Genomic DNA, 22,731 nt, shown 5'->3' on the forward strand with positions numbered 1-22,731 from the left:
GAGACTGTACAATGCCTGGCTGTATTCTCAGCAAAAACGATTTGTCACAGTTGTCTGTTCTGCTTTTCATAGTTTCCTGTGGCTATTGGATAGGGCAGATGTCTTGCAAGTCACTAGAGCAACTGTATGTAATGCATATCATCTACTTATTCCATCGTCTACAATGCGACGTAATACAAAATAATGCACATCTCTATTTTGGTTGCATTGCTGTCTTGGTATGTGTTCTGCTGAACTCAGACTCCTGTGGTTTCACCTGGTTTCCCTCTACTCTTATGAACCACCGTGTGTTGCAGTAGAGGGAGAGTGTGTCCATCCCAAAGGAGACTGTAGCTTGCCAAAAAAGCAAGGGCTTCACATGTCTCAAGGAAGGGGAGATGCACCTGTAAACCAGATGAGTTATTTTTTATCTGTTGATGTCAGGTGCCAGGAAATGTGTTTATTAATATCGATTTGGACTACAGATGTCTGCAGTGGTTCTTCCTTCACTGCCCTTGGCTGTTGCCCGCTGTCAGTGGCAGGTTGCATGGGCATCCTTTCCAGCGCGGCTTCCCCCTGCCGATGGGCAACCAGGTTGGAGTGACAAACTGTGGGAGAGTCAGCACGGGGAAGTTTTCGTCTCTCTGTTTCAGCTTTAATTAGCTGACTCTCTTGAACTGATTGCCTGACAGTGAACCTCCTACGTGGGCTTGCCTCCTAATTTGTGTTCATATGGATGTGATGGGCAGGCGTGCTTGGCACAGCAACACCTTTCCAGCAAGGTGGCAGGTTGTTGCTATAGAACATAATTGAGCCATAGGAACAAGGGGCTGCATTTGTCCATGAACAAGGCTGCCTAATCTAGGAAAAGCATGAATGGGTTCTTTACTTAATACTCATTTTGGCACATAAAGGACCATTTCCCTCAACACGTGGCAGACAGGCGGTGGCCTTTCCTCTGCCCCCATCCTGAGGTCTCCCTGGCAGGGCTGGCAGCCTGCATCACAGACAGATTGATTAGTCTGTCCCATCGTCAAATCAAGCTTGAGTCAAAGTTGCTTTATTGACTTAACTGTAATGCAAGTATTGCCAAATCTAATACGCGGGAATTAAATGGCAATTACCCATTTATTTGAGCTGGCTTCTTCCTCCCTCTGTGTTTCAGCTCTCTCGGCTTGCAGGCTGCTTTCCTAATTGAATGCTGCTCTGTGCAGCGCTGCCAGTGCTGGGTGGGTGGGAGGGATAGGGGCAGCTCTTGAGCCCCAGAAGTAGGGGGAAAGCTGGCCATACCAACCTGAAGGCATGTTCACTTGGAGGACTTCGAGACCCACCAGCATGGTGTGGACAACCCAACTCGGGGGTATTTGCCCTGCGCATGCATTTTAGTACTCTCCATGGCTCAGTGTGTCTTCCATACCCTGTCTGAGGTGGGATGGGTTCTTCAAGAAAATTGCCCTCCATGAGATGGGTCAAGAGGATGTGCAGTCAAATGCTAGCTAAGCAAGGGACAGGAAATCTTTACAGAAATCTTTTCTTGGGGGATCCTTCAGCATTTGATACAGATGTCTGTGTGCTGGAGCCTGGGCTGTACCACATCACTGTACATTTGATTGTCTAACCTTGACATAGCTAACATCTGACCTGGGTTCAGATGCCAGCCAGAGGTTAAAGAGCTCTTCTGTCTCATCCTGTGTCTTGGAACTCACCAGTCACTGGGAGTTGTTTTCTAGCAATACCAAAATGCACCCAAAGAAGGTAGGACTGTGGCTCCTTCATGCATGCAGCAAACATATTTCTTCTCTGGTACTGTTTTTTTTTTTGTTTTGTTTTGTTTTGTTTTTTTAATAAGGGGTTTTCCAGGCAGTGCCTAACCTGCACATAATCATTTTCACTGCGGTGATTTTTGCTGTAGCCACTCTTTGAGATTTCCCCTGTTTAGAGTAGATGCACTGGTTGTTTTGGGACTAGTCTGCTCTCCACATCACACCACCCCTGTCTGCGTCCAAGGCTTTAGCATCAGTGCAAGAAAAAAGGCATTTTGTTGTAGCTGTGAAAATTGATGCTGTGGAGTGTAAGCACTGAGCAACCCTTGGGGTCTTCTGGAGCATCTTTGATACAGATGCCACATCCCAAGGGCTCGATTTGAAGAGAACCAGGGTAATCTGGTCCCCCACCAGCGTGATGCTATGGGCTACTGGTGTACACTGGGTCTATGAACCTCTTTTGCATGGGAAGAGAGATTTTTGGTGATTCATCACATCACTGTGTAGTGGAGGAGTACACAAAACTTCGGGAGACTTTCATTATTGCTGTGCAAAGTATCATTAGTAATGACAGGAGCTCAGCATTCAAAAAGAAATAGGATTGTGCCTTACCTCATGCCATGGCTTATAGTGCAACACTAAATATCTATGCTTTAATTATTGTATGCAAAATGCTACCCTGTAGTAGTCAGATGAATCTTGCTTATGGCCATTGAGGTTGAGCATTAAGCAGCCAATTCCTGTGTAGGGGCAGAAGGATTGTAATCGAACTCTGATTGAATTAACAAACTTAAAAAGTGAACAAGGGCAGGGTATTTGGATGCCAGTGCATGGATAGATTTTGCGTTTCAAACAAAGCAAAAACTGTTTGAGAAATGTAATCCTCCAGCTTTTTAATGGAGTCAGAAGAATTTTAACTTTCCTTGTCTGTGAAGCTTGATTATTTTTGTTTGTTTGTTTGTTTGTTTTATGATGTTTTAAGACAATGCCACAGAGCTCCTCAGGCAGAATCCAAGGTAATTTATAGAAAGCATGCTTTTAATGATGCATTCCTGGTGGAAGATGGTCCTTTTCAAAGTGTAATTTTCCACCTACTCAGCCAGTTTATATGTGCAAAAGTTTACTGGAAGTTTTGAAATTCTTTTATTTAGCCATGATCTGGGGTGGAAATATGTCTAGTCTTGGCATTAACAGCAAGCAATGTTGTAATTTTTTTTTCTTGCATATCTTTCAGCTCTTGCAGCTATGGATTTTAAGGCTAGAAGGGATCATAGGATTATTTTGTCAGTCTTTTTTGGATCACCTTTTTGCCATTCTCCTCCCCGTCCCACTAGGGAGGGCACAGTGAGGAGTGAGTGAGTGGCTGCGTGGTACTTAGTTGCTGGCTGGGGTTAAACCACATAAACATACCTGTATGCTAATTACTTACTGCAGTATTATTCAATGCATATTCAGCTCTTTGCATCAGGAGGTTGTCTCAATTTATCTGCAGGATGGGTGGGAGATGGCCGATCCCTTTTTCAGCCAGGGAAACTGGGACCACACACACACACTTGCAGGTAGGATCAGGTGGATTTTCCCCCTCCAAGCTCCATAAAAATAGGAGATGGCGTTCAACAGAGTGGGGAGAGAGCTTCAGATGTTGCAGGTTGCCCATGCGGGGCTAGGACCAGGACTGGGACCATCACTCTGCTCTTGCCCACAGCTTGCACAAAGCATGGCCTATGGTCTAGTGAGGTCTTGGTGCTCTTCCTGCTGGCAAAAATAACCCCAAATCTCATGTGCTGTGGCTCACAGACTGGAGCAGTTCTGCTTCGTGTTACTGTGGGTGCCCTGGTATGGGTCTGCAGGGAGGAAAGGGGGCACAAAAGAAGCCCTGGGGACTCAAGAGAGACCCCAGTCAGGTTGTGCACACACATTTTAGCTGGACTAAACCCAGCAAAGCAGCCCGGCGCTGGCTGTGGGCTGGCTGTGCATTTTGGTGGATGCAACTCCCCAGCAAACATATCTTGCCTCATTTAAATCTTTGTGAACAGAAGAGGTTTGGGATTTGGTACACCAAAATGCTCTTGCTCTGCAGCAACATCTATACCAGCAGGGACCAGAGCACTATGTGCTACACTGTTACTAAATCTAAACCTATATAAATTTACACCAGGCTTGTTCCCATAGGTCTCATGCCTTTGCACTGTAAACAAATCCACAGTGTCTAGAGAGACCATGCTTAGCATGCTGGCTAATATTTTGATTATTTTCTACGCATCTTACCTTTGATTAAGCACAGGTGGCTGAGGGGTGCATGCATGTGTGCACCTATGTGTGCTTGTGGTGTTTTGGGTGGTGTTGTCCCCGTCATGCCCGCCTCCCCAACCCTCCTTTTTATGACTTGAGACTGTTAGACACTAAGACAGAACCAATTAGGTTTCTAGTTAATGCCTAGTGGCATCATTACAGAGGCTTTCCTCCTGAATGTGCAAGCTTTTCCCCCCAGACACGCACACAACACCTTCCCAAGAAAGATGTGGTTTAGAGTTGTCATTCTCCTTACTAATTGCTTCTCTCTTAGTGTGCTCTAATTATAGAAGCTGTAACAATGTGTGTGCAGGCATGAAGGCAGCAGCAGGAATTTCAGATAAAATCAATTCACTTAAACTAACTGATGTTAACTGCCTGGGCTGCTCATTACAATGAACTAGAAGAGAAGTGCTGATTGACCTCCTCAGATCTCTGGGGGATGTTAAACCATCTCAAGTGTGGAATTAGCACCCTGCAGGGAGTGGGACAGGAGTACCAGCGAGACTGCCAGACTCTGCTTTCCACCTGTTCTGGGAGAAGCTAGCAGATGATGAACTTTCCAACCAGACCGTGAACTCATTGGAATGGAATGGGTGCTTAGGGGCTCATCCCTACCTTCTACACAAGCCTTCAAGACCCTCAGGAGTTTTTTCTTTGTCTCCAACAGGAGATACTTTCTGTTTTCAGAGAGAATTGGCTACTGTGACTTTTGCAAGCCCAGTGTGGTCTTGTCCATGCTCTCCTGGACTTCATTCATCCAATGCTCAGCAGCAGCAAAGTCAGTCTGCCAAGCATCTATCTCCTTTCCCAGCAGATCCATGTGCCCCACCTGGTCAACATGATCTGTCTTGTGGCCACCCAGGGGGGCTGGTGCAAGGATAACACCTGGGAGCTGCAAAATGATGAAAAGTCTGTGGGAGGCAACTTTTCACCACTTAAGGATCGCTGGTTGCCCCTGAGCAGCACCATTTTACCCATTCGAGCAGTAGCCCAGTTGCTGCAGTTTCTTCTGCCCAGTGCCTGTCCCCTCTGCATAGTGCAGTGGGGTGGAAGGAAGGGAGTCAGTATATGATTACAAAAGAAGACTATAGCACCCTGATCCTGGGATCTCCATCAGTATTTCTTTTGATGAGGAAGATGAAGGGCTTTTTGAGGAGCAATAGAATGGTTGAGGTTGGACAGGACCTCTGGAGGTCATATAGTCCAACCTCTGTGCTCAAGCAGGGCCAGGTTGCTCAAGTCCGTGTCCAGATAGCAAGTGGAAGAATGGGCTGAAGCTTGCTGCAGCTGAATACGGGCACTGGGAGGGCACCATCCTGGCAACAGAGAGGGAGGAAGTTTGGGGGGCTCATTGGTTTCAACCTACTCTTCCTGAGGAGCAGCAAGGAGGAGATTTTGTCCAAGGGGGGATGTGGCACATCTCAGTGTCCCTGAGCTGCTTCATGAAAGCTGCATGGTGGTGGCTGCTGCTGACTTCAGAAGTGGTGGGTGGAAAAAGCATTCAGTAAGAAACTAAGGGAGTGAAGGAAAGGAGAACAAGGCAGAAGGAGATGAGAGGAAGGAGAAGGCAGTCCAGCATCTCCAGACAGGCACCTGAGATAGGTCCCTGTCGAGTGACTGGTATTGGCTAGTGGATGGATAAACCCCCTGCCCCAGCCAGTCTAGAAACATGCTCTAGCTGCTTGTGCCCAACTATTTAACACTGGCTGATGCAGCAGCAGCACAAGGGACCATGGGGGAGCAGGGATTTGGCAGCAGTCCTGTTTCTTCTGCTAGAACATTGTATTTTATTATAGCAATCCTGACGTCAACGAAAATCCAGAGAACCATTGCTGGCAATGCGCTGCTAGCATGTTTAGATTTACCATTAATAATGGCATACAAAAAAAGCAACGGTTGTATGCGTGCAGAAAATCAGGGTGTAAAGTCTTTCATACTGTTTGATAGGGAGTGTGCATGAGGAAGGGTTTCTTTGACCTCAGTGGCAGCAAAAAGTCACGGAAGGAATGTCAGGAGATGATGGCAGCACTTTGCAAGGATGTTTGAAGAGACGCTACACGAGGAAGAGGGTCATGGAAGAGTTCAAAATAGTAATTCTTAGGTTTATTAACAGAATGACTGCTACAGCCCTAAAATGAATGTCTGCTTTGGGATCCCTGGAGATTTTCCAAAGGGACAAAACAATTAGCTCCCATGGAGGTTGTGCATCTCCAAGAGTTTTGCCCTTGGACCCAAAATGTTTCAGATGTATTTTGTTTTTCACCACTTTGCTGTGTCTTGTATGTGTATTTCTCTCTGTGTGAGCCTTGGTTCTGGTACTCGGTGGGGTGATGCAATTAACTGATTTTTGTTTACTTTTTAAGTTTTTTTTTCTCCTTATGGATGGTAAATATGTTTAGAATTTATCTGAAAATGGAAAAAAGAAAGAAGAGTTGCACTGACTGAGATAGTTGGAGAAAAAATGTCTTCTAGTTTTCTTGTTCTTTTGGGGGTTTAAATGTGGGCAACTTTTGAGAATACACAGTATTTTGGTCCAAAGCATCAAAAGAAAAGAAAAGAAAAAAAAAAAAATCAGTGAAAACCAGCTTACTGAGTTTGGCATCTGTACCTGTTGACCTAAACCAAAATGCTTTAGCTAATAAACCAGTTGTCTAAAAAAAATTAATTCAGCCTTTTCTTCATCAGTTTCCTGTCATTTCTACTTTCTCATACTCATCAGTATCTCGGTGTGGTGGATTTTTTTTTCCCCCAAATACTTCAACCCATGTCTCAGTTTTTATTTTAGAAGAAAGGGAGAAAGTCTGTGTTCAAGTACATAAGAGAGTCTTTTCGATCTAGATGAAGAGAAAAATCTGGTGTGCAGATATTTAATGAGTCATGCTGAGAATGAGAGCAAAGCTCTGCTGAATTAAATAGCAAAAGGCCAGGTTTTGTCTTGTAACCAAATGCACAGATGCGCCTGGGGATGGCTCAGTCCTCCTGCACATTCGGGCTGAGCCCCAGTGCATTGCACATGCTACTGCTTTACCCATAGGGGAAGCATATTCTTGCTTTCGTGGAGGTGCAGAGGGTGATATAATAATCTGCAATAAAAGTTATCACCCATGCAATCATGTCTGTCTGTCGTCATCCCCCTGTCCCATCCCGTCCTCCCCCCTCTTGTGCATGGATATAAATTTAATTGTCCAAATCACTTTACACTTGGGGTAACTACACTTCTTCTGTAGCTTTACATAAAGTTCTAATGGACTTCTCTTTTATTTTTATTTTACTTTTTAGCACAGTCATGGGCTGTGTTGTTCTGCCTGGGTTAGAGGTTGCCTTGTACATTAACAGGTCCACCAGATTATGCCTGAAATGGTCTTTGAAACAGTAAAGTGGGGTTTTTTTTCTAATTAACAAATAGCAGTGAGGTGATGTTCCCCTCTACTTCTGTCTTAGTAGATGAGGAAGGACTGTTGCTGAGTGAGTGTGCCTCTATATGAAAAATAAAAGACTTATTCTTTAATCTTAGCCCACATTGACCATCTCACTAGCAATAAACAATATGAAGGCTTGCCAGTGACTTGCTTAGGGTCAGAGAACTTAAAATCTGGTCCATGTGAATCCCAGAGAGAGAACAGCCTATGTTTTTTGTTCTAGTCTTTTCAGTGAATAGCTACAGCAGTAGTTGTACAAGAAACAGGACATTTTATGGCCATTGCTACAACCTCTGCTGACCACCTGCAGATCCCATAAGCCATGGAGAAGCAGATCTGCATACAATGTCCCACAGAAACAAACCCAGGAGACTTCCAGAAGTTATGGCAGATGGTATTTCATCTTCCTCCCTGAATGGCGTATGTTTTTTTGTACATATGGATTATAAAATCCTGTATGAGTTTTATGATTTCTTCCAAAAGAGCTAGCTAGTGCCTTGAGACAGATGGTTTCTATTATGATTAATCTTAGGGAAACAAGTAATTTTCTTTCTTCCATTCAGTAAATGTTGGGAAGGTGCATAGATTATCATGCATAAATTATCAGTAAGTTTTCTTATTGAAACACATAAATAAAGACTACCAATAAATGGCAAAAGGTGTATTGGCCTTTTTAATTTATCTTTAGGACATCTGATAAGTTATGTTGCTCCTTTTTTGCAGGGGAATTGAAGCTCTCCATGAGAGGGGGGTGAATTGGTTGGTACTTTTGTTGTGAATGTGAAAATCATCTCCAGCACTTGCAATCCATCCACAAAACACTTTTTTTCCTGTAGCTAGATGCCAGCTGCTGCATTGCTCCATTGCTGTTTCCCATTGCATCCACTTTGCCTTGTTTTTCGTTATTTCTGCTATCCTGTCATCCCAGATCTCATTTCATCTTTCTGAGGTTTCTGGTTTGTAAAAACTCTTCATGCAGCTCTCAATGATGCTGCAAGGGCTCTCCAAGAGTGTTGCATTTACTTACTGCAAGTGCAGCTTGTCTTCTGTATCGTTGAGATGGTCTGAAATTTTAGTCCTGACCAGCAAAGGCAGGGATGAAGAGGAAGGAAATGGGAAAGTTTTCTACGCTAGAGCTTCTTCAGCCTTGTACTGGAACAAGAATGGCTGACTCTGAAGCAAACCTGGTGGTCCAGCATCACACCCTCTTCCTGCAGAGTTTTCATGCACGTGCGCTCCTGTCCTCCTACAACTCTTCTTCTGTATGGACTTGCAAATGCCAAGGGGCTGGTTGACCTCGTTAGGTGCCAGTGGTCAGAGCAGCAAGGAGAGCATTCCCTTCTCCCACCCCACTGTTTGTCTCCACCTGAGTGTCATCCACGATTGTTCCTGTTAGATTAGTGACTCATCTTAATCCTGGAACCTCTGAATTATACGTATTGTCTGCTGGGATCACACATTCTTACTCATTTTTGTTTAACCTTTTGTTTAGTATGCTTTGGGGGTCTTTTTGGTAATTGAGTTTACATTTCAGGATTTTGTTTATAGACTCCATCATCTACAAGGACTGAAAAAAATACCCATTTACCTGGATTTTTCACCTGGAAAGCTGTGGTAAAGTAATATTTTTAAAGATTTCTGTCTTTCATTTGTATGGCTGATTTTTCTGATACCACTTCCTTGCATCTCATGGACTTAATCAGAAGAAAAAGAAATTAAAAATCTCCATTTTATCATTAATAGCCTGGATCTTTTAAAAGATATTTTCCAAGGCAATTAGTGCTGAATGCATTAATAAGACCAGAAGAGAGACTGATTAAGAGCTACTTTAAAAATAAAAACAGTATTTTGTAATTTATATCAGCAATAAATCTTTAAATAACGATGTTTCAAAAATATTTGGATTCTTCATCTTTTTTGTTGGCTGTTTTCACATCGCATTCCCAACAGTTTGGGCAGTGTAAGAGTGTAAGATGAATCTTTTCCACGTTGTTTTTCAGTCAGTGCCTTTACATTTTCACATACTGTTGGCGCTGGTGTCTGTGTTTGCATTAGCACAGGACTACAGACTGTCCTAGGAATATAGCAGTGCAAACAAAAACCTGCTTTCACTCAAGTTTCATTTATATACTCCAATCGCATCATCATTAAAAAAAACCAAACAAAGCAAAACTGTTAGACATCTTAAATTGCCTTTTTAAAAAAAAAAAAATTACTTGGGTATCCTTTTAAAAACACAGGCCAGCACTGCCATAATGCTACTGCTTTGGAGCATGAAGAAGGGAACATGATTAGACTTTCCACCTTGGAAAGCAGGAAGCAATTGGATTCGATAGGGAAATTTTGCAAATGAATTGGTATTTTCCAGTACATTGGTTTATTTCAATCAAAAATGAATTGTCTTTTTATAACTCCTTCCTAATCCACTAACAGCAAAAAAAAAAAAAAAAAAAAAAAAATCAAAGTGCTTTGTTTTATTTAAAAGTTACTTAACTGCGTCTTGGTAATACGTCAGATTTATGCAAAACCTTTTAGAGTTTGCTTCCCCTTTGCTTAAAAATGGAGAAAATCTCTTAATTGTAAAACTCTCCAACCAAAGCCAAAATTCTACTCTGCCAGAATTAGAAGCATCTTAATCCATTGCAAAGTTCTGCTCTGCACTTACTCTTCATAAAATTTTGCTTACAATTTTCAGTCAGTTTTGCAGTTAACCATCACTGAAAATCAACATTCTCCCTGATAGTCCCGACTGTGAGCACCTCAGCCCATGTGGCTGGCTGTGGTGGAAGGAATTCTCTGAATTACTTTATTAACTTTATATAGATTTGAGCGGGTGAAGCAGAACTGAGAATCCCACCGACTCATTTCCCATGAGCTGCCAAGCTGGCCTGACCTTCAGATCACCCTTAGCCACCATGAAGTGATGATGGGCTTTTCATTCCAGTAACAGTCTTGTGAGTCTTTGGCATTTCCTTCTGCTAAATCAACAAGAGCTGCTGTTTTTCTCATAGAAATTAGAAGGCAGTATGTTTGTTTGTTTGCTTGTTTAGTTGGTTGCTTTTATTTTATTATTTTTTTTTCTGTTGCCTAAAAAGGGAGTATAGGATGAAAACAGGGGGTTTTTTAGCAGTGGTATGGTTTAATACAGACACAGAAACTATCAGGTTTTTGTACTACAGGCCACTGTTCTTTTTCTAGCATCTTCAATAAGCTTGAGAAGAAAAAACGTGAAGAAAACCACAAGCTGTAACTTGCTGCTGGAAACGATCTTCTGTATTTTTAGTGTCCTTGCAGAAGCAGGGAACTTGGTAATAATAAATTAAAATAAACTCGTAGGGTAGTAATGTAATAAAGTCTGTTGGTTGGTTGGGACTACTTTGTTGAGGTTTTTGTGGATATTTGTCCCCCCCCAGCCCATGAGCTGGAAGCAGCCTCTGTCCAGCATTCCTGTTACATCTCACCGCTTTTGCTGTGTGACGCAGCCCATCTTCTGGATGACGCTTCATGCCAGCAGCTTGCTCTGATGCCGTTTCTGATGCAGCGTGGGATTTCTCTGCACCTAGTCAAGACTGTACACACAGTCTCTCCAGGCTTTTGGTCCTAGCTTTGCCGTTCAGGCACAAAGCCTGCCTTCAGAGCAGATTTGGGCAGGGCTGCTATGGCTCACGCCTGGCTGCATGGAACGATGCAGTGCTCACCAAGGACATCGCTCCGCTTGGCCAAGGGTCAGTGCCTGGTGGGGGCAGAATGAATGTGTGTGTCTTGGGGTTGGCACTAGAGCCAACATCTTCTCTTGGTGAACTATTTGGATATTTCTCTCACTTGCCTTTTATCCTGTGTGGTTGGGGTTTGAGGGCTGTTTTCGTTGATGACTTCTGTAGAGGATGATGTACATCTACCCTCTGGGACATAAGCCTGAAGTGGTTCAGCAAAGCTGAACACACCTTGGCCGGGCTCCCTACACGCTGGCACTGTCTGCAGTCATGCTCTCCTGGACACGCAGAGTGAGCTACCAGGCAAAGGAGATACCAGCACTAGCTATGCACCTAGAGTGTCTCCTTGCTTTCTTCTTCAGCAGTTTCTTATTTGCATATATGCTAAAGAAAGAAACAGAGGAGAATAAGAGCATCTTAACTAGAAATAATGCAAAACAAATCTGATTGAATCTTGATTGCACTGTAAAAAGACAACTAATCATAGAATGATAGAATGGTTTGGGTTGGTAGGGACCTTAAAGATCATCTAGTCCAACCCCCCTGCCATGGGCAGGGACACCTGCCACCAGACCAGGTTGCTCCAAGCCCCATCCAGCCTGGACTTGAACACTTCCAGGGAGGGGGCATCCACAGCTGCTCTGGGCAACCTCTTCCAGTGCCTCACCACCCTCTAATGTTTCCTGTTCTCTGTGAACCACTTCTTTGGTTTACACAGATCTGCATTCTTGTGGCTGAGGATTTGGTGCTGTGTTTAGAGTTGCAGGGGGAGGTTTCCCTCAGGGTAGGGCAGAGAGGATAGGAATATGGCATAGCACCCCTGGGTATAATGCTCCGTCCGAGTGGCTTAGGAAAAAAACTTCTCTCTTGGTTGATGTAAAATGGAGGTGCACAGATTATGTTCAGCCGCTTTCCTCAGCTAGGTCATGGAGAAGATAATGTCTTAAGTCTATATCTTATTTAATTTCTGAGGCTGACTTTCACTGCAAGTTAATGCTCGCCCTTTACCTTCTCTTGATTTCTGTAAGGGTGCTTCTCCATGCCTGGGATGTCCCTGGTGATGCCTCCTGTGCCACCAGAGCAGACACTTGCCAAGCTGCAAAGTTTTGTTCCCACCACGCTAGACCTCACCTGCACAAGTTTTTTGTCTGAATAGCCTTTTATAGCTCTTAGACTTCTTAGGCTTTCCTTGGGACAAGCTCCATGTTTATTATTCCTTTCAGAGATATGTATTGTATATAGAGTTATAGCTTCATTATTTTTCCTAAGTTCTTCCAAGAAAGAGCCATGCTGAACTCCAGTTAAAACTTACTAGCTCTACCAGGAGCACTTGTGCTGGGCACACCATGCACTGTAGTTCCTCCTCTGGGGACTTGTTAACTAAAGCACAAATCTCAGAGGCTTTGAAAAGGTTAATCTATTGAAACTCCACAAAGCCCAAGAAAAAAATGCATGCTTAGGTGGGATCCTTACCACCCTGAAATGATCCCCCTGCCTGCTTTACCTCCTTGGTCTTGTCCACTCGTTGAATTTGGGCCCTGCACTTGACTTAGAAGTTATAAAATTTGTCTCCTCTGGTTAATTTGCTATAGCTGTGGTAAGTGTTTCAGAGAAAAAAGTAGATGTGGGGTTTTTTCCTCTCATTTTCTCTGTATTTTTTCTGCTGGTGATCTGTGGGGAGGTAAGGTGGGAGTAAGGTATTTCTTAAAGACAAAGCTGTGGGGTGAGACCTCCTCGCTTCTCAGTTTTCTCTTGGGGAGAGGAGGAGGAGGCAGTTACTTCACTACCTAAACACATCACCCTTTCAGATGGTTGGGACAAAACAGGTCCTTCCAGCTGAGATGCCTTCAGGTTAAGCTTCATTTCTAAAACCAGGAAAATTTTATTTCCTATGTTCATGAGAACTTGGCCAAACCAGGAAGGCAATTTAAAAAATAAAATAAAATAAAAAAATGAACTGGAGTTTGTAAACGTTAATGCAAACAGAGACCCCAAGTGAACCCATAGGTAATGGAATTCTTCAGTGCCCTGACCCCATTGTGTGATAACGCGGGTTGGAAGAGGATTGTTGTGAACACCAGCTTCATCCCATTTGTTAATCCCCGTGGTGCCCCCTCTTTGTGCTGTGGCCACGCTGAGGAGACCCAGCTCATTTGTACAAGTCACTGCACAAATCAGTAGCAAAAGGCTTCAGAGCATCGCCATGTGAAACAACATCACGTTTTTCAAGGCTGATGAAAAGCGTGTTGCCTGATGAGCGTGATTTTTGCTTACATTTCCCTTTATCACTTATTTCACTCAAACATCAACAGGAGAAAATAAAAACCTCCTAAGCTTGCATGCCAGAAGCAACTTTGCAACATTACACACGATGCTGCTTCTTTCATTCCCTTCCTGTCATTTCCCTTTCTATTTTAAGCTCTTTTCCTTGAGGAAAGGGGCCTTGTCCAAACAAGCTCCTGGCAGTCCTTTCTATGGTGGTAACTGCTGAAGCATTTTTGACCATTTTCAACAGAAGAGCAGAGGTCGGGAGGTTAAATGAGTTTCCTAGGGTTTGTATGAAATGGAAAGGCAGCTGAAGACCAAAAGAGTGTTCTCACTGTGGAAGAGACTGAGGACTGGTACGAAGCATGGGATCAGACACCACAGAGTCTACAGGGAGGAGCACCCTGGGAAGCTGTTGAGTACTGGTGGCTAGAGGACTTGCCTGTCCTGTAGTCCCAGGTGGCTGTACATCCGCCAGTTTTTGCCAGTCTGTTTTCTGTAGCATTTTCTTTTTCCCATGACGATCTGCCTCTTTGTCGTTCCCCCTTTGCCTCCTTCATCTTCTTCCACCTCTTCATTTTTATGTCAATTGTGCTGGAAAAGTTAAATTAAAGACATGAATTTAGCATTTTGTTCTAGAACAAACCTCTTACTTTTGGGCCAGCAGCCAGAAGTCAATCTTTTTCTTTCCCTTGAGTTCACTTCCCAGTGTCAGAGGCACATGGCTTTTGTTGTGGATCATAGTCTTCACTAAAGAGTTACTCTCTCGGATATCGTAGGTCAAGGTCAATACTATAAAAAGCCTTCAAGGGGGGGAACTGAAGCTCTGCAATGGCTCCCCTGGTCCTTAGGAATGAACAAGGTGCGTGATGGGTGAGACTTACCCTTTCAGCTGGGTTGTGAAGGGGTTAAGCCACAGGGCTGAGTGCAGTTGTACTTCATCCTTACTGAGAGAGGTAAACTGAGGCTGTGGGGTGGATGGTTTGAAATCATAGTGAGCAGGCTTCTCCCTACCTGCATTTTACTCCTTGCAGGAGTTTCATGGTACAAAAGAGGAGTTTAGATACAAAGTACTTTATGCTGGAAGTTTCTTCAGCAAAGGATGATGTTATAATTTCAGTTAAAGCTTGCAAAGAAGCGAAGATGCAGATGCAGGAGATCTGTGGCTGCCTTTTACAGAACACAGACATAGCTCTTGGTGTTGCATTGGGGATAAATGCATTGCAATTCTGAGCTTTTGAGCTGCTTTACTACAGCCACATTAAGTATTGTAAGTAGAAAGATTGAGTGCTTGTCCTGCTTTTCCTCTTCTCCCTTTTTATTGAAGTTACCGTAATTATTGCCTCTTTTTTTTCTGCAACTTTTGATTTATTTTGGGTTTGCTACAAAATTGAGTTCAGAGAGGCAATTGACTTCACCTGGCTGCAGAAAAGCCATTAGGAGCTTCAAATTAGTGTGAAATAATTAATAGGCAAGGAAGATTAACATGGGGAACATGGGCAGTTTTCATTAACTTTAAGCGAAAGGATGTTCCTGTAGATAACTTTACCATGCATGTTGTCCTGGATGTCTAGCTATTCCCTTTGGACAATAATTATATCCAGATCACTAGAGACAAGACCCCTGTAAGCCTGCTCAGGCTTTGCATTTGGCTTGTCTTAAAGAGGAACTGAAAGACATTTCTTGCCAGCTTGCTTGGATTTGTCCTTCCCCTGCCACAACTGCTGTTGGTGGTGGCTGGAGCTAATGACTGTCACGGAGCCCAAGAGGCCCAGGGATGGCCACGTGCATCAGCAGCATTTTCTCCTTCCTGAGCAGGGTGGGAGGAAGCAGACCACAAGCTCCCAGGTTATATTTTGTTCCAAGGTTGTATTTTGCTCCAAGCACCACATCCCTCCACTGGCCAGTACTCATCGTAAGTGTCTCCTGTAGACAGACATGTGATGAATTGGAGATTATAATAGCATTGAAACATGGAAATCAGTGCACTCTGAATCTCCACTGGAATAATCGTTGCAAAAATCATGTGTAATGCTTGTATGGATTTTTAAGGTTCTCAACTACTCTCTACAACTGCCTGAAAGGAGGTTGTAATGAGGTGTGTGTTGGTTTCTTCTCCCAAGTGGCAAGTGGTAGGACAAGAGGAACCGGCCTCAAGTTGTGCCAGGGGAGGTTTAGATTGCATACTGGGAAAAATCTATTCCCCAGAAGGGTTGTTGAGCCTTGCAACAGGCTGCCCGGGGAACTGGTGGAGTCACCATCCCTGGAGGTATTTAAAAGACTTGTAGATGTGGCACTTAGGGACATGGTTTAGTGGTGGGCTTGGCAGTGTTAGGTTAATGGTTGGTCTCAATGATGGTAAAGGTCTTTTCCAGCCTAACTGACACTGTGATTCTATGATAATGTAGCAGAAAGCTGTGGGATGGCGTTGTGTGTCTGCATTTAAACCTGCTGTGGTCTCACTGATTTTTGTCTAGAGGAAGCAGTTTCTGGGGTAAACTATGCCCGAAACAGCTCCTCGGCTTGTCTCGGCAATACAGAGCTGGGCAGCCAGCTAACAATAAAACATGGTTTGTTCCCTCAGTCTCTTTTATTTACTAGCACACATATTCTTGTCAAGTTTTATTTTGAGGCAGTTTTCTGGGATGACAAGATGGGAAGGGTTAACAGCATGAAGAAGGCACCAAAGCTTGGCTGTGATGGCATCCCCTACTCCTCCTCCTCTCTCTCTGACCCTTCTTAGTGTACTGTCAGCATCATCAGACAAGGAATATCTCATACTGCTCACATGCACTTATCTCATTGTGAGGACCCTTTCTGAGAAAAGTCTTTGTTCACTGTGTGGGTGCCAGGTTGCAGAGTGATTACACCTTACAACGTAGTGAGGAAACAACTCACACTCAGTCTGGCTCTCTGAGCTCACCTGCAAACCAGTTCTGTGCACACCTGTCTGCAATGAGGGGCTGCCCAAAGCCCCCCACAGCTTAAATCCTGATCTGGGAAGAAGAGAGCTCCTCAGGTGAGCGTGGAGGGAGTAAACAGCTCGGTGGAGTGTGGACTGGCTGCAAAGGGGCTTTGCTGCGTGTAGGCACGTTCCAGGGCAGAACTTGGGTGGGTAAGGGATTGCGTGTAACCAGCACTTATGGATGCAGTGGGGGATCTCACCTGGGGTCTGTGCCTTCATATGCCACATCTTGTGATAGGACAGTATTTTCAGTGGTGATGGCTGCAACTACTTTTCTTGTGAAGGAAAGGGATTTTTGGTGTGATAATTAAAATAAGTGCATAAACAACAGCAAAACAAACCCCATTGAAAACCCAATACATGCATTTCTAGGACTGCGGCAAGTTGGGTTATAAGGCAGTGGCTCTGTCTCATTGTATTGAGTTTACGTGGCGAGATTTTGTAGTGGGGGGGCTGCAGGGGTAGTTTCTGTGAGGAGATGCCAGAAGCTGACTCTATGCAACCAAGAGAGATGAGTCAGCATGTGAGAGAAGCAGCCCTGCAGCCCCCCAGGTCAGTGCAGAAGGAGGCAGGAGTTGCTCCAGGCACCAGAGCAGATTCCCTGGCAGCCTGTGATGAAGCCCACAGTGAGACAGGCCGTGCCCCCGGCCCACGGAGCCCACGAGGGAGCAGATCCCCACACGCAGCCCAGGGAGGACACCACGCCAGAGCAGGTGGATGCCCAAAGGAGGCTGTGACCTCATGGGAAGCCCACGAGGGAGCAGGCTCCTGGCAGGACCTGTGAACCCTGTGGGGAGCCTATGCTGGAGATGTCTGCTTCTGAAGGCCTGCACCCTGTGGGAAGGACACTGAAGCAGTTCATGAGGAGCTGCAGTCCGTGGGAAGGACTCATATTGGAGAAGTTTGCGGAGGACTGTCTCCTGTGTGAGGGACCCTGCACTGGAGTGGGGGAAGAGTGTGAGGAGGAAGGAGCAGCAGCGACAAGGTGTGATGAACCGACCATAACCCCCATTCCCCATCTCTGTGCACCACTCAGGGGGAGGAGGTAGAGAAAATGAGGAGTGAAGTTGACCCAAGAAGAAGGGCAGGGTGGGGGGAAAGTGTTTTAAGATTTGTTTTTATTTCTTATTACCCTACTCTTTTAACTGGCAATCAGTTTCCTGGAGCTAATCCTGTTTTGCCTGTGGTGGTAATTGGTGAGTGATGTCTCCATGTCTTTATCTTGCCCATGAGCCTTTAATCTTATTTTTTCTCCTGTCCAGCTGAGAAGGGGAGTGATTGGGCAGCTGGCATCCAGCCAAGGTCAACCCACCACACTCAGGCTGTGTAGTTCCTTAACATCACATTTGCAGCTGAGCTCTCATTGCAGTTGGCCACAGCATGTGTGAAAACCCTTTGTTTTGGTAGAGCAGGTACTTAAAAGCCCATCCTTTCCATTTGTGGCACTTACCTGAGTTTCTGTGTAGCTATTCAGGTAAAAGAAAGAAGAATTAAATATCAGAAGTGCCAATGTTAGGTGCTGAAGCTTTAGCAATTGTAATAAATATAACAGGTCATCAGTACGTGCTAGGTGGGAGAAGGCTGAGCTGATAGCAGAGAAAGTTAGGTTGTCCTGCCTCTTGCCAAGAGGATTCTTCTGGAAAGCGAATGGGGAAAAGAAATGGAAATTGTAAAAATGTTTGTGGAAATGTTTAGTTAAGGAAGCTGAGGAGAAATGATGTGCATGTAGGATTCTGTAACACATCCACTGCAAAACCTTCACAGCTTTCAGGACCCAAAGTGTAAGTAAAAGTCATCTTTTCCCAGTTGTGGCCTTGAACTCTGTTAGCCTTGGGGCATGCAAAGTATTTACTGGGTATCAGCAAACTTCTACTCCTTCTTGGGGAATCATAATATTTTAGCACTCACTTGGATATAGTCAAAGACATTTAATTCTTTATTGGACACAAATGTACTTCACATTCACTTTTCTTTGCAGTCTTGGTATGTCTTCACTTAGCTTGGCAGTACAGATGCACTTCTGCTTTGCTTTGTGCTGCTGTTTTGTAATTTGTTTTGCTTGTCTGCTTGAACTGCTGAAATCTCCATGAATAGTTACATCTCTGCTCGATGTGTGTAACCTTGAAATCAGAGCAGTTAAAGCAACCTCCTTGTTACTATTCTATTTCCTAAACCAAAACCAAAATAAATCCAGAACTGACAGCATGCTGTAACATGAAATAAAAGTCCAGAGGCAGGAAACTGCAAGCCAGATTTGATGCAGTTCTCAGATATGCTCTTCTCCAATCATTGCATTCCCAAAGCAATTGTTTGGAAATTCTGTCCAAAGGTTGCGCCTGCCTTTGCAAATTAAATGACAGTACACTTATTTGAGGTGTGGGGGTGATATGGCGTGCTCTGTTAGACGGTTATGGATTGAGATTTCAGGCCTTCACGGGGGAGTTCATCATCTCACAGTCCTCTTGCATTTGACTCAAATAAATATGCTGAAGCTTAAAAAGTTTATTTCCACGTCTTCAGAGTATGATCCTCACACATTGTCTTATTGCATTTTGCCTCTTTTTCCATTGGGGAAATGGGGTATAGGGTAAGCAAATTCGTCTCCCCAGGGAGGGCTGGATAAATCCCACCCTCCTAAATAAGTACCTGTATTTCTGGGTAGTTTTTATCTTTATGGACCAACCCTGGAAGCACAGTGTTACTCAGTGTTTCTTTCTCATGGTGTTGCAGGGACTCTGAAGCCGAGGTGTGCATAGTTCATGCAATTAAATGGGTATTTCTCCTGCTTTTTGCAACATTTGGGATATTTCATCTCTGCTTTTGGGGTGTTTTTGGCTTTTTAAGTGACTTCCCAGAGGTCGCTGCTGTATGCTGTGAATCTGCAGGAGTGTTCACATGTGGGAACACTTTGAAGTCTGCAGTCCATATTATTTGGGGGGATTTCATGTAATATAATTGTTAGCTATGTGCTTGTAATTCAGGACATCAAGGATTTCCAGCCCTTACTTTGATTGCATCGTGGTCCATCTGAGGCTTCATTCAGCAAAGTACCTAAGTGCATATGAACGCAGGGTCACTGGGCCAGGCTAAAAATCTTTTGAGACAAATTCAGTATTTCTAAGGAAAGAATGGAAATAATAGGTAAATAAACCCTTCTCTTTCCCACAAAAAAACTCACATCCATCCAAAGAAACTCGTATCACAAAACGTGTGGACCAGTCCTCTCGGCATGCATCTGCAAACTTAGCCAAGCTGAAGCCATGTTCTGGCCGCCCATCCTCTGGAATTACTAAACCTAAGCATGTTGGCACACTGAAAATCCTGGAAAAAAACCTCCTGATACTGGGGTCAACGCAGTTTGTGAAGATCTAAAAATCTTATCCTGTGCTGCTCTTTTACCAGTGATTTAATGAAAGTTTGATCTTGTTAGTAACAAGTGTAATTCCTGGGGGATGGGTAAAACCAAGCTAATATCTCGTGCTATATAGCCTTATATATAAAGCAAAGGAAAGGAGTGTCTCGGACAGCTGATCTAGGAGGAACTGCAGGAAGAGAAGAGCAGGAAAATCTCTAGCAATGATCCATTGTGCATTTGGATTTAACACCGTTTAATGCCCCGGATTTGTGTCAATGTGGCAGACTGATCCAAGACTTTATTTATGGTTGTTACAGGGCTGAATTGTCTCATGAGTGTTGCTGTGAGTGAGACGTGTGAGGAGCAGTGGAAGATCCCCCAATTGCACTGTTTGGAGGTGGAGCTGGTTCTCAAGCACCAAGAGATGCGTCCTCAGGACTAACCTGAGCAATGCATCAAAGGGGCTTCTCATTTTGTTCAATATTCATGGTTTTCACCTTGCTCCATCGCTGACTTTCTGATCTTCCAAAAGCAGGATGGATGTATGGTGTATATTCCCAGCTTAGGGAAATCTGGTGAAGGGATGCAGGATATGTCGTACTTACAGTCTGCTGACTTGAAATTAGGAATTGTAGCTCCTGTTCGAGTTTCTGTAATGCTTCAGCTCAGAGGAGCAGCTTGCTAATAGCAGAGGCTGCTGGAATGGACTGTAGTGTGTTGGGTGAACAAGACCTGCAGTGCTTTTGGACTTGACTAGAGTTTCAGGTAAGAGCAGCTTCTGGGAAACGTACAAAAGCTGACCTGGGTGGGAGGCAGAATAGGGCTAAACCACAGGAAAATCTATTGTAAAGCTGGTGCCAAAGACGCAGATGTAAATGACTGTTGCTCTGGTGACTATTGCCAATCTAAAACCAAACACCTGTTTAAAGCTTATTTAAACCACGCATCCTTTTCTCTGTAATATAGCCCAGTCCAAACTCATATCAATTCTTCTTTGGGGATGATGAAGCTGTGGAGGAGCCCTGGATAGTTTCAAAGTTGGGAAACGAAGCTAACAAAACCAACCCAACCCTACCACCAAACCACAAAGCCCTACAACATTCAAATCCTCACTTCATTGTTCTCCATGTGGAGCAGGTTTGGGTACCTTGGCCAAAGTGGGACCTTGGGCATGAAGCTGAGAGGTCATCTGGGCAACGGCAATAGCAGTTCCTGGCACTGACTCATTGACCCTTGCAGCTGGGCTGCCAGGAAGAAGGGAAGCCTCTCTTGGGGGCTGGAAGATGAATGTGTGGAGTACCCAGCTGGGCTCCCATCTCCCTCCTGCCCGAAAAGCCTTGAGCCCACAGAGCAGTTACGCTCTGCTCACTGCTTCCTCCCTTTCAAGAAGGCAGGACCTACTTGTATGCCTTCCTGCTCTGGAAAGCGATGGTTGACCATCCTGTTGTGCTTGTGGTTTCTCGTTCGTTTGTGGCTTTGATACTTCCATGTAATAAATGAGCAGAAATAATTTATATTCCAATTGCTAATAATTCATACAAATGCTGCCTCAATCCATGTGAGCCATGTCTGCTGCTTTGCAGCATCATCCTTACTGTCCTGATGGTGCTGGGTTGCCTGTCCAGTGCCAGCGGCACAATTAGATATGGTGTGAGGCTACATCAGGCCATATACTGGGGCTGAATTTCTGCAGTGAGGAAAAACCTGCATCCTCCTTCAAAAGATCAGCTGGGAGGTGAGTGCCTTTCAAAGTGATCTGTGGTCCCCAGTATTAATATATCTTCTCCTTTTTTGTCTTTACAGCCACCCAGATTGATCCCAGCGAACTACAGGAACTTTTTCAGGAGACTTCAGCCAATGTCTTCCGAATTAACTCCAATGGTGCGTATAATGAAAGGTCTCCTAGTCAATTGTGTGCTGTCCTGCTGATAACTCGTGTGCATATACGTGGTGTATGGCAGCTCCTGTTGTCAGGGAGCAAATATTAATACAGTTTTTTCTGCTGCTGCATCTCACAAGCACCAGCACATGTCCAATACACAGTTCTTTATAAGATGTAAAAATATTCCACCATATGTTCCATTAAATAGGCACAGATATATTCCAATCCTTGCTGAGACCATATCCTTTTCTATTTTTAATTGTGTCATCTGTTACAATAGGGAGTTAGAGCGCAGAAAGGTGGAACAAGCCAGACTCGTTTTCTAATGTGTTGCAGCACTACTGCATTCAGAGCCTGGCATATGAGCTTGCAAAACATCTATCTCCCTTATAAAAACACCAACACCAAAACTCTTCTGTTATTCTTCATTCTGTAAAATGAGCAGGGATGCTATTCCTGCTCATGTCTCCCTGGACCCTAGAGATACAGAGTGCTTCTCCCCTTTGGAGACATGCTCTGGCTCATCAGTTTTGTTGTGTTGGGCTGGAGGGATGTATTTTGCACACAGTTATAAACTAACATTGCAGAATGGTAGTTAATGTCATGGTATCTCAGTTCTGAAATACACTAGTATCAGACAAAAATCTAAAATTATCAGGTGCTGATTTTACAGTGGTCCCTGAAATTGCTTCTGAATCACCTGGACAGCTTCTCTGTCTAGTCTCTTCTGTGTCTATGGAGACTGGCTGGGCGACAGAGGTGCCTGGCCTAGGTATAAAGAAAGGATCTTACTGCCTCCTTATTTCTGTAATTATTCCCCCACGTGTCCCAGGGCTAAGGCCTTGGTCCTTGTAGCAAGGAATCCTTGCTAGAAGAAGGATGGGAAGTAAAACTTCCAAAACATAGTTGTCTCTTCTTTAGAGAAACATAGTTGTCTCTTCTTTAGAGGAGTTGTGTATGGTCCATCTGCCAGGAAAATTCAAGCACCATTTCTGTGACTAGAATGGATTGGTAAGTTTGAGTTTACTTTCAGCTATCATCACCTTGAGCTCCGGACCTCCTGCAACATGGATGTACCTTTCCCCAAGAAGCACT

At 44.2% G+C, this 22,731-nt stretch overlaps 1 protein-coding gene across 7 annotated transcripts in view; it reads left to right on the forward strand.

Moving 5' to 3' along the window:
- The window catches only part of TSNARE1 (t-SNARE domain containing 1), a 508,015-nt gene that overhangs the window by 151,498 nt on the left and 333,786 nt on the right, over positions 1 to 22,731 (forward strand). For all 7 annotated transcript variants that reach the window (XM_055705272.1, XM_055705271.1, XM_055705270.1 and 4 more), the window contains one exon: positions 21,558 to 21,635. In XM_055705272.1, the coding sequence (XP_055561247.1) occupies positions 21,558 to 21,635 (78 nt within the window). The remainder of the gene's footprint in view (positions 1 to 21,557; positions 21,636 to 22,731) is intronic.

The sequence above is a fragment of the Falco cherrug genome, chromosome 3 (genome assembly GCF_023634085.1).
Source record: "Falco cherrug isolate bFalChe1 chromosome 3, bFalChe1.pri, whole genome shotgun sequence".
In the NCBI taxonomy this organism is placed as follows: Eukaryota; Metazoa; Chordata; class Aves; order Falconiformes; family Falconidae; genus Falco; species Falco cherrug.